Source organism: Actinia tenebrosa, unplaced genomic scaffold (assembly GCF_029948245.1).
Source record: "Actinia tenebrosa isolate PJP-AT-01 unplaced genomic scaffold, QUT_ActTen_1.0 PGA_scaffold3__52_contigs__length_22856419, whole genome shotgun sequence".
Classification (NCBI taxonomy): Eukaryota; Metazoa; Cnidaria; class Anthozoa; order Actiniaria; family Actiniidae; genus Actinia; species Actinia tenebrosa.
In genome coordinates this window covers 9,148,551-9,164,131 of record NW_028292580.1, presented here as the reverse complement: position 1 = coordinate 9,164,131, position 15,581 = coordinate 9,148,551, and the positions used below count along the sequence as shown (strand labels likewise).

At 34.6% G+C, this 15,581-nt stretch overlaps 1 protein-coding gene across 2 annotated transcripts; it reads left to right on the top strand.

Moving 5' to 3' along the window:
• Nucleotides 1-198: 198 nt before the first annotated feature.
• Nucleotides 199-14,012, top strand: LOC116299097 (uncharacterized). Of its 2 annotated transcripts, none has more exons than XM_089036047.1 (9): nucleotides 199-257; nucleotides 7,268-7,483; nucleotides 8,080-8,109; nucleotides 8,931-9,034; nucleotides 10,093-10,154; nucleotides 10,702-10,865; nucleotides 11,551-11,595; nucleotides 12,458-12,562; nucleotides 13,349-14,012. In XM_089036047.1, exons 1-9 carry the CDS (start codon nucleotides 230-232, stop codon nucleotides 13,366-13,368), a joined length of 774 nt encoding a protein of 257 aa, XP_088892173.1. In that variant the 5' UTR covers nucleotides 199-229; the 3' UTR covers nucleotides 13,369-14,012. The 2 variants fall into 2 exon arrangements, with proteins under 2 accessions (XP_088892173.1, XP_088892172.1); XM_089036046.1 differs by lacking the exon at nucleotides 199-257 and adding an exon at nucleotides 6,041-6,233.
• The last annotated feature ends 1,569 nt before the right edge of the window (nucleotides 14,013-15,581 follow it).

Sequence of the window (15,581 nt, the reverse complement as noted above, 5' to 3'; positions counted from 1 at the left end):
ATCACTAGCTCTATCATGCCACTTAAATCGAGCTAAAATTTATCTAAAACACAAGGTGAAATGCGATAATTTTTATTGAAATATCAAGACCCACTTACCTATTATTGTAGAAATACTTGAAAAGTCTCAAAATAACGATGCTTGGACAGTAAAAGGTTGAAGAAATTCAAAGTAGTTCCTTCACTTTTGCAGCAACAGAAGCAGCCATCTTGGATTAGACGGCCTCGACATGAGGAAACCTCAAAACGAGTCAATTAGTTGAGTGAGCTTCCTTTCCTTATTTTCCTTTTGTTTTCTATCCTTTTTTCTTTTTCCTTTTTTTTTTTTTTTTTTTTTTTTTTTTTTTTTCTCTCTTTCTCTCTTTTTTTTAATTCTTTCATTTTCTTCATTGTTATCTTTCCTTTTCTTTCCCTTTCCTTTTTAATTTTCTTTTTTTTCTTTTTTTATATTTCCCTTTCTTTTCATTAATGATGTTATGCATTAATAATAATCAATAATAATCGATCTATATGGATAAAAGCTTGAGTACTTTGCAGCATGGTTTACCTTTTCGATTTCTATTTTGATTGATTGCATATTTATTGCATTGCTTGGTCAGTGGTCCTTTGAGAGGCATGCATGCATTCATTCAAGACAAAGTCATGCAAATTATAATTATTTATACAAATTTATTTTCTTTATCTTTCCTGAATTCAGCTTGAGTGATCACCCTTCAATAAACAATGGCTTTAAGTCAAGATTTAGTTGGCAACGATAAAATACAGTATTAAACTGTATGAAAGCATTTAAGGCCAACCATAGCACTTACGCCCTTGATCTTAAGGCAAAAAGATCTAAAAGTTAATTTTGAATCCAAAAAAAAAAAAAAAAAGCGTAAAAAAACGAGGTTAATTATCAAAGCAATTTTATTAATGACAAAAAGGAAGAAGATTTCAATACAAAAAATTCTGTTTTTTAATTTGCATTGAGTGATGAAAGTAAGAAAATAAATTTTTAAAATAGCGTTATTTTTGTTTTAGATAAATTATGATGACACATTTACAATGATTATTAAAAGTAATTAAAATTTTTTTCACCGAAGGCGAAGTGAATATCGGTGCAATATTTACCGAGCCGCGACAATCTCGTACCCAGAGCCTGCGTTCTTCTGGCCTGCGGCGAAGAACGAGGGCTCTGGCATAATCCATTCTTTGAGACCAGGATTTCTTGGACTTCCGGTATAACATCGCATACGTTAAAAGACTTGCCAAAAATAAAAACAAATAGTTCCCCATTTGTAATTCTTATTTCGATCGAAAATAAGCACAGAACTTTGTTTGAAAGCAGGTTTGAAAGCATGATTTTCATTCATTATATTTCATTTCCGGAAAACTGCGCATGCGCCAAAATATGGATTATGCCAGAGCCCTCGTTCTTATCCGCAGATCAAAAGAAATGCAGTCTCTGGGTACGAGATTGGAGCCGCGAGTCTTCGAGCGGAGAGGTAAATATTCCACCGATAATCACTGAGCCTGAGACTTTAAAGTAAAAAAATTGTAACCAAATATTGCAAATACAAGACTTGAGATTTTTAGAATAAGAATATCGCAGGATATGTAATTTGTACTGACTACAGGCTTTCTTTAGCGGACCTCCAAAAAGTTATTTTTCATGGTTTGACTACTACGTCACTTCCGTCCGTACGTCAGTCCGTCCGTTCGTCCGTCCGTGTGCACGACACAGGAATCCCGCTTGATGTCAAAGCAAAACTACTCACAAATGCGGCTCTCAAATGCACAGAAAAAATCGCTTTAGGACAGGTTATAGACCAAAAACAATTTGAAAAATACTTTTAGGTAGTCAAAGATAGATCAAGAAGCTGGAAAATATTTCAAGAATTCAGGTGTGTGTTTTTTAGCAAACAATCGTATATATATATATATATATATATATATATATATTTTTTTTTTTTTTTTTTTTTTTTTTTTTTTGACAAGCATTTTTCTCGACGAATCGACAAATGAAAGACTTTCTTTCAAAACTTTTTATATTTCTATCGATAAACTTAATTTATTTTAATGCTGGAGGAAATATAACATGAAGAGCATATTACAACAAATATTCGTCCTTTATTTAGCTTTGTAAATCTTTAACATTTCGGTTGTTTTTAACCAGCTATCGTATTTGTTCATTCAAGAAAAATGCAGCTTTGTTCGATTCCTATCGCGGGGTCCCATCGGCAAAACAAAGAAGACTTTCATTCAATAATTTTATTAGCTTTCGTTTTTTTTAAGTAAAAGGGAGTCAAAGCCTAAAGCTGTCGGCCTTGGAAAACTTTGTCGAAGAATCTTCTAAGAACAAAACTAGTCCCTGGGGGTGGTGGTGTGTTGTGTACAGAATTCCTAAGTAGGAGAGTATACTCGCGCAAAAAAAAAAACAACAAACAAACAAACAAAAAACGATGTAGTGCATTTCGATTCGATTTCACTGCATGGTTTTTATTATGGGAGAAATTATCATCATTTCGAATAAAAAATAATTGAAGATTTTTTCCCCGATCTTATTTTCACCTTTCGGTTTCATTCAAATTGTTCTCCCTGTGACTTCCGTATCGGGAGCTTCGCTTTTAGGCAGTGCCTAAATATATATATTACTCAACTTAGTATATTTGGATAAAAAGATTGATTAATAAATTAAGTAACAAAAATTTGGCCTTAAATAATACTTGAATTTTAAGATTTCTTTTTTGAATATCCAGAGAAAAAATTGTAAACATATTTACAGTACGGCAGATATTAAATTTAAAATTTCCAATCGCTCAGCTCTATAGCGAAGCGAAGAATTGGTAATGAATTATTTGATGCCTGATTGAAAAAAAATATGTTTTTTGCTGAATCGGGAATCTTGTGAATAACTGAAAGAAGGGTGCCGCCTTTTATCACTCTCTCGTCTCGGGAGATCCATCCTCGAACCCGTTACGACAGGAAGCCAGCGGCAGATCCAGGAATTTTAGGAGGGAGTTGACAATTACAATGGTTTTACCAGGAATTCGAGAAAAAGGGAGGATGATTGTTACTAACGATATACTGAGAAATTTGAGGAAAAGGGGGGTGACTAATCACCCCTTTTATTACCCCCTCCCCCACCCCCCTGGATCCGCCACGGGAAGCAAGGGTACTCGCCTCTCTTCAAAGTTGCTTGTTGGTTTAAATTTCTCCTGTGCTTCGAGGAATTTTAAAAATAAAGCTCAGAACAAAGTAGTCCCACACCCCCCTCCCCCCCCCCCCCCCCCCCCCCCTCATTTTTTCGTGATTTTCTTATTTCTTATTCTTTCGTTTTTACGGGTCATTAAGGTTGATCGTCATCGTTGACAGAACGAATCAAGGCACCCTGCACATTAACAATGGGATACCTGTGTCCATTAAATTCGAATCGTCGACCAACGGGTAATCTTTGTTGACTGTCTTCTACAATGTTACCTCTACTAGGAGGGCCCTCTATTAAGCGGACGCGGACACTAAAATAAGTTGCGTTTTCAAGTGGAATATTCACCGGATACGTGTGATGAAGGATGGCTATAAATATCCGTTAAGAAAAAAAATCCGTTTTCAAAACAAAATATCCGGATACGTGTGGAAGGAGCTTTGAGAATCTCAGAAATGTCTATATTCAAAAAAATTCCAGAGTATCAATTGATATGAAACTTAGGGGAATTATTACAAATACTTTTTATTCAAAATGTTTATTGAGCCATTTTTCGAATAAAGTTTAAAACGCTTAAAATTAAGATTGAAATCATGAGAAAAATGAACAATCCATCTCATGATTGCGAACAAGCTAAGCTAATTCCTCTACGCAGCCGTTCTTGTGTCGTTACGCAACGCTCACTCTACTATAAAGCTGCTGCGTTGAAGACCAGTTCAATTAACCTTTAGGGCATTTAAGAAAAAGCTAATTATTGTGTTTGTAGAAGCTTATTTGGCGGTCGGCTACAGGTTATTCACGCGAATGACATATTAAGATGTGTCAGTATTAGCGTGGGAAAACTTAACGATGCACAATACTTACTCTGTTCGATTTTCTTTCCTTTATTTTTCTCTTATTTATTTATTTATTTATTTACTTATTTATTTATTTATTTATTTACTTACTTACTTACTTACTTACTTACTTATTTATTTATTTATTTATTTATTTATTCGTTCTTTTATTTTTCTACTTCATTTTTTAAATTAGCGATCTCAGTTATGAACCAGAGCATGATTCAGCAAAACAACGTAGCATTATCAGTTTTGCAAATCCAATTTTTTGGAAAAAAAATTCTGTCTAGCATACACAATACTTCTGTTTCTGCTTAGTCCCTCCAAGGTAAAAAAAAACTCAATTCAAGACTGGCTGCAATAATTCCTCTTTAATCGAAACTTCTTAACTCTTATAACTGAATAACTAAGCTTGTTTCTCGGCCGTCAAGATAGACATCTTAAAATAAAATGCTGATTGTTAATTTGTTTATATTTTTTTCCCCGTATATAAAAGACGTAGGCTGTTTTGAATGTATAACACAGAAGATCAAGGGGTTAACAAAAGATTCAAATCAGTAGAATTCGCAAAAATATACCTCCCACTTGGAACATAATTTGATGTTTTTCCTAATAGTTGATCAGTAAAACAGTTGTAAAATATATACTTACTTATATCTTTAAAATGGCTATTTTATTTTCTTATTCTTATGGTACTAAATGTGAAGAAACTTAGTCATATAATTCTTCAAATATTTTATTAATTAATGCATCAATGATTGTATCGTTGTTTGTCGGGTCAATGTGAATGCGATTCCCACAGATTCCCACAAGTTTTTGGATTTTTATTCAAATTTATTATTATTATTTTTTGCAAAACTTTATAGACTTTAAAAATCTAGTTAAAAATCTAAATTCCATTTTTAATCAATACTATTTTGTAGTATAATAGTCGAGAAATTGTCCGTCTTTTTCTTCTTCTTCTTATTTCTTCTTCTTCTTATCTTTCTAACACGTTAAAACGTGTTAAAACGTGTTTGTGGGGGAGGGATCCGAACCGAACCTCGCAGGACGTCTGCAACGGAGGCTAGCGTTAATCAAGGTCACATACACTCACCCAAATCATTCTAGAACTGAAACTAGACTTCTTAAAACATTTTATAACATACATAAACATACTTTAAAAAAACGTTGTAACAGATATTAGATTAGTGAAACTGAATTTGAATCAACACTATAAAGAAATAAGACAAATCTAAACAGCTACTTTTTGACTTAATAAGCGAAGTCGATTCTTTGCAGCTATTAAAGACGTCATGTCTTGGTATTCAGACAGCTAAATTATAAATATATATATATTAATTGAAATATTTTTAAAGTGAATATGACACGAAAAAAATTTAATGTTAAAAATGTGTATTTTATTGGCATTAATAAGAATATCACGGTTAAATTTGTTTCAAAAACGTATTTCTCTAGAAATTCAAGAAAATATAGCACAAGTTGTGACGTCATTTTGTTTAAAGTCTCCAGATTTAGTTGCAAATACACGAAATATGTTTGAATGTAGAATCTTAATTTCAGGTTGTACACTTTTCAGTTTCCCAACATTTGGAGAGTACTACGTAAGCTATCAAATGAAGTTGAATAAAATATGCCTTTTGTTGTTATTTTATACGATTTACAATTTATATTTTGTGCATTACTATTGAATCTAGAGTACGTGTCAACAAAATGACGTCACAAATTGGGCTTAATTTTCTCACAAATCCTAAGAAATAAGCTTTTGAAACACATTTTATTACGATATATTTATTACGACTAACAAACTATACATTTTAAACGATGAAATGTTTTCGTGTCATATACACTTTAAACAACTCGGTCAGTGCTTTCAAGTTATTCGGGAACACAATAGAAGCGATGACGTCAATCAGTAGGAAAAAAACCTTGCAATCGTCAACCAAATCAGTTCATTCACGGCGTGAAAATAAAATGAATAATAATAATAATCAAAACTAATAAACCATAAAGATGAGTTCAAGTGCTTTTGGTTCAGTATTCTGAGGACCTCGAAGCAAGCAGGACACTACTAGATTCGGATTTGGGATCCTATTAATTTCTGAACTCCTTGTAGTTGATAAAAGTAAAAAAAGATGATGATGAACTTGAACGTTTTTGGAAGTATTTGTATTCTACTTGTTCTCTTAGCGACTGTTTCTGCGCAGAATACAAGTAAGTCCAGTCCGTTTAATATATTCTTATTCAATTTCAATTTGTAGATACTTAAAAAGCGATTTAGATAGAAGGTCTATTCAAATATTTATAGTAAACTATTTTATCAGTACGTACAATTTCAACAATTTCCTCTTTTGTGGCTGTTACAAGGCGAATAAACCATCCCATTTTATACCCTTCCACGGTTTTTTCAACCTTTTACATACACTAGTTAGCAAAAATCCATCGATAATGCTAGAAAAAAAAACACCTCAAAATTGGTAAATTTACCAAGTTTGAGAATGATAAATAGGAAACAGGCGAAAATGTAGTCATGCGAAGTCATGAAATTTTACAGACGTTTGTATGGTGGGCCCCACCGTACGAAACGTCTGTAAAATTTTGCAACTTTACGGAGCTAAATCACCCTCTAACTTGGAAAATTTGCCAATTGTGAGGTGCGATGTCCAATGGTGTTGATCGATTTTTGCTAACTTGCTCATAAGAAAAGTTGAAAAAGGTTATTAAAAGAGGTTAGAGCTCCAGGGATGCATGATTCTCGCTATCAAGCTATGCGCTTAAATTGCCTGTGTTTGCTTGGTCCGCGTAGCAAAACTGACAATCCAAATAGCCTTATAATATTCTCTGCTCAAAGTTAAGTTCTTCTGCACACATTTGCAGTAGATTTATAAAAATTGGACAATTCAAAACATTTTAATTTAGAACAGCAAAAAGAAAAGGCCACAAAGTTACAGTGCTTGTTTTGCGTTGTTTACATCAGAGGCTGTTTCTATTTTACAATATTTTTACAAGTATATAATAATCAAAGTTTTAACGCAAAATCTATCAGACTTATTCAATTCAAGTTTTATCAGTATGATATCGAAAATGATGTTTGAAGTTAAATTATGCATTCATTTGCAAAATCATTGTCGGTGGGTCGCGTCGGTCATCAGTCAGTCAGTCGGTCAGTTAGTTAATATATCGCTGTGCTTATGGTTGTTTCATTGGTGAAAACAAGACACTAATCCTTTATATCTCAAAACCAACAGCAACGACAGCAGCATCAAACACAACCGCAGCAGCAACAACAACAGCAGCAACAACAACAGCCGCAGCACCAAACACAACCGCAGCACCAAACACAACCGCAGCACCAAACACAACCGCAGCACCAAACACAACCGCAGCATCAACAACAACCGCAGCACCAACAACAGCCGCAACAGGAGCAACAACAGCAGCAACAACAACAGCAACTAAATCAAGTAAGTTTGACAACCTGGAAATCTTTAACATTTATCATTTTCATATTTCAAAATTTAAAACCATCATTATACTTTTACCCCTGCTGACTGTGATGTATAGAACATATAAAGCTAAGACCGAAATGATAATGGGAAGTACGTTAATTAGATTTATCTAGAGATACATCACGTGGAATGTTCATGAATTGTTACACTGACAGAAAACATGGAGGATTTTAACACGTTTCATATCGACTATGTATCTCAAATGAATACATAAGAGAATAAATATGTCGCGAATAACTTGAAAGCACTGACAGAGTTGTTTTAAAAAAGTGTTGCAACTATTAATATAGACCATATGAAAAAGCGCGTGCCCCTTGAGATACCTTAGTTCATCAGTTGGTGACAACAATGCTTTCATTAGAAAGAGTATATCAAAATTAGTGATCTTCCAAAATTTCAGTGTAGTAATACTGGCAGAAATAAACCTGGAAATCTTTATTTTTAAATTTAAAAGATGTGAATGACCTGTGATGGTGTATTTTGGTTTGACGACACTTTAAAACTGATTTTTCCAAATCTTTAAAAATTTCTATCTTTTTCATTATTTACAGCACAAGACCAAGTTGTTACTGCAAAGCAATGTAAGTGTTTTAGTGATAGGGATCGAGAGCATTATATCCCGATACATAATCATCAAAATGCAATTACTATAAGAATATAAAGCTTAGTGTTCCATCTCAAACAAGCTATTTGAATGATCGATTTCTGCACTACACCAAAATCCGTGGCACAATTACTCTTTTCACTTAAGCCAATCCAATAAAAAGTTTAAACAAGATTTCAAAAACTCATGAATAATTCATGAGCATTTGAACCAATTGGAGCGACCATACACGTCACGTGCATGGACCTCTAAACCCCATAACGTCTCATCCTCATAAGTATATATTCTTTATATAAAGAATACTTATATGGACAACCTTATCAGAATAAAGGTGCATCCAAGTTTAGATGAAGACTTAGAGCCTCATCAAGGTCAGTTTCACGTACGATCATCGACGACCTATAAATTATCGTCGTCTAGTGCCCCTGTCTTGAGTTCAGCATGTTGTCTTCAACTTGTGGGAGCCCTTTTTGCACTTACTGCGCATGGCAGTGACATACAAACTTCACTGCGCTTGACATTGCTGTACAAACGACTATCAAAGTATAAAAGTTAATGTTCGCGAGGTATATGGTCGCTCTACTTCAACTGAAAGGTTTGTGAATTATACTTAAAATTGTTGAAGCCGTTTAATAAACTCGCAGATAACACGATCTGCGAGTTTATTAAACAGTAAATATAATTCTGTCCGTCCGTTTGTTCGTTCGTTCGTTCGAAACATTATATTTATTCATCCATTCATTATTGCTTCGTTTTGATCAGAATTTCGATTTTGAATTATTTCGTTTTGCTTTTTAGCGAGGATTGATACAGAGATGAGACTCACGTCAGTGGTCTTTGACGAAGTGAAAGATCTAACTTCAAATGCAGGAAAGCAGTTTAAGACGGATTTTGAGAAAAATGTAAATATAACTGAAAGTGTATAATAGTTATATGAAGGGCCCATTTACAAGGGAAGTTATAAACCCTGCTTTCGCCCTTTGTTTCTATGTTTGAGACCATAAAGCTGCCGATAAACGCTGAAATTTTTTCTCGCGCTGGCAACGCAATTTCACATTTTTGTTGCAGCGAAAAATTGCAACGTATACCATATCAAAAAGGTTTGAAATAAACCTAAAAGGATAAAAATCAGTATTAAATCCTGATTGGCTAGTCTGAATAGGGTTGTTGCAAACATGGGAGATAGACGCTGCAATTTTCAGTTTTCGCTATTTTTAGGCGTGCAATTCCAAAAATGTTTCAGAGAAACGTTCAAACTTTTGGATTTTCTGCAACAATTTTTGCGTTACGAGACATCGTTGCCGTCAAAGTCTCGGGGCATGATACACGCTGAAATTGTGTCTCAGGCTGGCAATGCAACGGAAAAATTGAGGTTGCATTGCCAGCGTGTGAAAAAATTGCAGCGTGTATTGACAGCTTAAGAATCGATATACAGCTATTTCAAAAAAAGGTTGACGAAGGTTTTGTTGGATTTTGGATGTTGCTTGTTTCAAAGCAAGCCCGAACTGCACTATGGTTGATGTCAATTCATTAATCAAAAAAGTCACAACAATATGGAAATTTTCTAAACTTTGTCTACGCGTTTTTCCGGAATACTTTTTTTGGTGATATTTACATATATGAATATGATATAATTTTAATATGATATAACATTTTCACCTTAGTAAGCAGCATGCAACATGCAGCATGCAACATGGAACTTACAACATGCAACTTGCAACATGCAACTTGCAACATGCAACTTGCAACATGCAACATGCAACATGCAGCATGCAGCATGCAGCATGCAACTTGCAACTTGCAACTTGCAACTTGCAACATGCAACATGCAGCATGCAAACATTCACCAATATTTTTTTGAACTATAGCTATATTCAATATTTCAATAAAAGAAACTTTTCCAGTTGAAAGAATGGAGGTTGTATTTCATTTTAAAATTTCTATACTCGTTATTTTCTAGATGAAGAAAGTTATGAAAGAGAAAAATAAGCTCGTAACAGACGTTAAAGTAACAGGAGTCCGGTAAGATCAACATTTTCTATTTCCTTCCCTATGCCATCGAGTTGCGGTAATTCCGTCCGTAACACCACAGGAAGCTCAAAAGTACTCAACCATGCTTCTGGTATTGTTGTCGTTGTGTTTTCGTTTTTGATCGCATCATTGTATGGAATTTTCGCATAATAATACTAGTACTATTTCACAATTATTCGATTATATTCAGTTTACCGAGAAGGGAGTCTTCGAGCGGTGAATAATTTTTGTAGTATTTTTTACACAGGTGAACTTAACTAATAAAGGAAAGAGAGTTGCTGGTTTTTTCTCCCAAATTTTATTTATCTCTGCAAGTGACATACATCAACAAACGAGCGTGCGCGTGTGAGAGTTATATTCACCTGTAGGGTAGGTGAATATAGTAGCATAAGGAGTAAATTGTGACCAATGAGTGCCCCGTTCGTTCGTTCGTTCGTTCGTTCGTTCGTTCGTTCAATTTTGCAGGAGATAGAGGTGTGGATCAATTTTCTAGTTTAAAATTTTAAGTTGGTAATATCATTTGTATATTTTTATCAAGTAAGGGAAGCGTTATCGTGGAATACTACCTCGTGCTTAACACCACATCGGAAGACGAAGCGGCGAAAATTGCTAATGCTGTTACTGAAGTAATCAAGAGTGGAAAGATTGGAAACTATACGACAGACCCAACTTTCAAACACGATGCCTATATCATACGAAAAGGTATGCCGCATCCAACCTTCATTTCCAATAGTATTGAATCCTCTACAACCAATGGGCTGATCTAAGTCAGAACACGACTAACTCACAGATCGAACCCTGAAACAACCTCTGGGCTGATCTAAGTCAGGGCAAGGCTAGCTCACAGATCGAACCCTGAAACAACCTCTGGGCTGATCTAAGTCAGGGCATGGCTAACTCACAGATCGAACCCTGAAACAACCTCTGGGCTGATTTAAGTCAGGGCAAGGCTAGCTCACAGATCGAACCCTGAAACAACCTCTGGCCTGATCTAAGTCAGGGCAAGGCTAACTCATAGATAGAACCCTGAGACAACCTCTGGGCTGATCTATGTCAGGGCATGGATAACTCACAGATAGAACCCTGAGACAACCTCTGGGCTGATCTAAGTCAGGGCAAGGCTAACTCATAGATCGAACCCTGAAACAACTTCTCGGCTGATCCAACTCATGGTACGGGGTACAGTTAATCATCATCATCATCATCATCATCATCATCATCATCATCACTACCATCACCATCCTCCTTCTCCTCCTCATCATCATCATGAACAACATCAATTGTCATCATCATCCTCGTCACCATTATCATCATCATCATAATTATCATAATTATTATCGAAACCATTGTATAACTAGCACCTATATATACTTTTTTTTAAATCCAGTTAAGGCAAGTGACGTCTCGACAGCTTCCGACAAAACGACTACAAGTAAGTAAAAAGATCTTTAAGATTAACACGAACATTATTATTATTATTAGAAAACAATGGCATTTTGATCTACTAAAGTGTTAGTCTGATATCTATTTCACGGGTTTAATGACTTTACTTTATGTGAAGGTATTTCTGTTCTTTAGCTAGTTCCATATTTTTTCTCGTAAAAAAGTGATTCGGACCGGAAAGAAGAAATGAAAGTTTGCTGTTTTAGTCTAGGCTTTGATCGATTATTTTTACAGAATTAAAACCGCAACGACGCCTATAAATTCTTACCCTGACTCCTAATGTGAACTTCCAATATATTTCCAATGCATGGACATACGTTGGAAGTTGCAATTTGTAGGGATTTTAAAGTATCACCATACTTTTGGAGTGCCTTCCATCAGTTTTAAATCATTTCTTGAATTCTATGGTATGGAAAAAAAATGTTCCATGATATTTCCATACCATGGAAATGAAACCACGAGAAGTAAGTGCGTGTTCATTACTTCTGCTGACTTTTATAATATTTCCATGCTATGAAAATATGTTGAAAATAGATACATATTTGCACAATTTCGAGCGCGTACATGATTTTTCCAGTGCGCATCTAGCAGGAGAAAAAAGGAACACAGCAGAAACATAAAAAAGGTTTGTTGATAAAGGTTGTGTGCTTTACGAGAGCACACAGCAGGCACGCACATTCTGAATTCGCTGATTCCATCCAAGATAAAAAGTATCTTGTGCTAACTCCTGCGTGCCTTATATTATAACTGCACACAGCACGCAAGCGCGTTTTCTATTTTTTGCAAACAAGTATATTTATAAATTAATGATATCTTGATGCTAATTAATATATAACAATTTACCTCTACAGCCGTTTCTACAGCGTTGTTGATCATTCTTGGTGTGGCGTTGTTCATTCTGCTTCTCATCATCATCGTTCTTGTCGTGTTGGTTTTCTGCCTACTGAAGCTTAAACGTAAGTTAAGGGTTAGAGATATTTTATTTTTTGGGCGTTCGATAGGCAAACGAATCAAAAAATAGCCATACCGTACCGTACCGTAGCTATAAGTATGCGTATCGATTGGTCGATAATTTACAAGAAAACAATGGGAAGCCAATTCAGTGTCACAGCATATACATTTTGCATCATGTACCAGTTTTTATTGAAGAAATAGAAAACGCGTGCGCGTGCTGTCATTAAATACGCGGGGGTTGGCACAACACGAGAGAAGTGTTAGGAGAAGCACGACGCGTAGCGGAGTGCTTCTGTACACTTCTCGAGTGTTCTGCCAATCCCCATTTTTTTAATTTCTTTTATAAAATACAAATTACAATAATAGATAGGAATGACGCAATGGAAAGTGCGCGCGGGTGCAATGTGCTCTTACAAAGCACGCGCTCCAAACCAATTAGAACGCGACATTCATAACAGCTATTGAAGGAGAAGGAGATGAAATGATGAAAGAGAACGTAACTAAAATATGAGTATATTTACACAAAATATAATAGAATAAACTCCAGTGTTCATGGTTAGAGTAGAACGACAGTAAAAACCTTCAGTAAAGGTAAACAATGCGCACATAGAAAACTTGCCATTCAGCTGGTACAAATTCCACACGAGACCGGAATTGACGTCTATTGATATAGACCTATACATTTCATCGCACGCGCAATATTGCTTCACTCATAACGTTCAATGTGAAATTATTAAAATTTATAAATATCTTACTGACATGGCATATCTTTGATCAATGATTTACAGGGAAAGGCGATAAGCAGTGAAAACACCGCATGAAGTATCACACCATAGACCACAATCGCAATGGCTAACCTACACGTAAAATAAGAACAACTAGCAGGTCAAATGAATTAGAAAGGCAGCAATTTAACAGATCGTTTTCTACCACATATACTTTATCTTTATAAGTATACACAAAACAAAACAGAATCAACCCTTCTGGAGTAGGAATTCCTTCCTAATAAACTTAGTACCGGTGATTTCTTACGGTGTACCACGGAGCTCTATCTTTGGTCCTATACTAAATGACACAGGATAACCACTAACTATGCGGCTCTTTCAAAAAAAGCACGATTCAACGTTTAAATCCACTCTATTATTCAAATAGCACAAACGATTGTACGTTAAACCAGGAGGATGTAATTCTTGTAACCAATCAAATAGGCCCTTTGCAGTCTACAGTCACGTGATGTAAAAGAAATTAATGAATTTAATGAATCGCAAGTTTAACAAAAGGACTTTGAGAGAAAATTGATGGTAATGAAATATAAGGACTTTGGTAGCTTTTCTCCCCATATAACTTACAGTCACGTGACTACTAACTGCAAAAAGCCTATTTATTGAAAAAATGATTTGTAATCAAATGAATTTCACATAAGATTCAATAAAAAATATGCACAAAAAAGGATCAAGACTCTTTATAGTTTCTTCGAATGATTATGCCTAAGTAATACTATAACACGGTGGCCGGCGTAATTGCTTAATACTCTTTTATTCATTTTCAAGTATACATGTATAAGTCATATTTACGAAACTAGAACCAAACCTGGTATAAGAGTACACTGAGCTAACACTTGGGAATTATTTAACGGGATACCACACGGCTCTACCCTTGGCCCTTTTCCGATTACAACAACACACAGGTAGATCAGCGAGATCACGCACAGCCAGTAGGGCCTGATAGCTATGTTAGATGGCCAGAAAATCAAATATTATTTTTGTCTTTATAGTACACTCAACAAAATTACTCGACTCTGATTGGCGTTAATTGTACTCCGTAGGAGTACCGAATTAAGTCGCTATGGCAACACGGCCAAAACAATGTCAAAACAATTATTTTCTATCATTTTGTACTTGAAAAACATAAATAAAATTTTAAAGCCGTAAGAACTAATCTTTTTTTATGCATTTCAGTTGCGCGATGGACTGAAAATCAAATAGACAAAGATGAACGGCGTCGCTTCGCATTTCTTACTGAAATTTTGTTGAGTGAACTATAAACAAAAAATCGCACGATCTTCTCGTACAATTGGGAATTAATAGACACTCGTAATGTTTTGAAAGTTCTTTAATTGTACTCGCCTAAAGGCTCGTGCAATTACAAGAACTTTCAAAACATTACTCGTGTCTATTAATTTCCAAATTGTACTCGAGATCGTGCGATTTCCTATACAAATTGTACTCGAGATCGTGCGATTTCCTATACTAATTCTCAACTGTAAAAAAAGATACTATTTATTTATTTACTATAGTATAATTAACAACACAGAAGATCAGGTGGTTAACGAAAGACTCTAGATTCAAATCAGTAGAATTCGCAAAAATATACCTCCCACTTGGAACATAATTTGATGTTTTTCCTAATAGTTGATCAGTAAAAAATTGTAAAATATATACTTACTTATATCTTTAAAATGGTTATTTTATTTTCTTATTCTTATGGTACTAAATGGCAATGTGAAGAAGTTTAGTTATACGATTCTTCATACATTTTATTGATTAATGCATCAATGATTGTATTATTGTTTGTCGTGTCAATGTGAATGCGATTCCCACCGATGCACAAGTACTTGATCAAAACAAATTTTTGATTTTTATTTAAATTTTTTTTTTTTTTTTTTTTTTTGCAAAACTTTATAGACTTTAGTTAAAAATCTAAATTCAAATTTCAAATTAATACTATTTTAATTGTAGCATACTAGTCGAGAAATTGTCTGTCTTTTTATTATTAATTATTATTATCTCTCTAATAAGAAATGCGCCTGACGTAATCAAGGTCAGATACACTCACCCAAATCATTCTAAGAACTGAAACTAGACTTCTTAAAACATTTCTTTAAAAAAAACGCTGTAAGACTTAATTGAACAGTTATTTTTTTGCGAAACTGAGTTTGAATCAACACTATAAAGAAATAAGACAAATCTAAACAGCTACTTCTTTGACTTCATAAACATATTCGATACTTTGCAGCTATTA

Excerpts from the sequence above, each read along its gene's own strand:
- LOC116299097 (XM_089036046.1), top strand. The coding sequence starts at position 6,155 with ATGATGATGAACTTGAACGTTTTTGGAAGTATTTGTATTCTACTTGTT. Across the intron at positions 10,155-10,701 it reads GTTAAAGTAACAGGAGTCCG|TAAGGGAAGCGTTATCGTGG; the intron begins GTAAGATCAACA and ends ATTTTTATCAAG. Across the intron at positions 12,563-13,348 it reads CTGCCTACTGAAGCTTAAAC|GGAAAGGCGATAAGCAGTGA; the intron begins GTAAGTTAAGGG and ends AATGATTTACAG.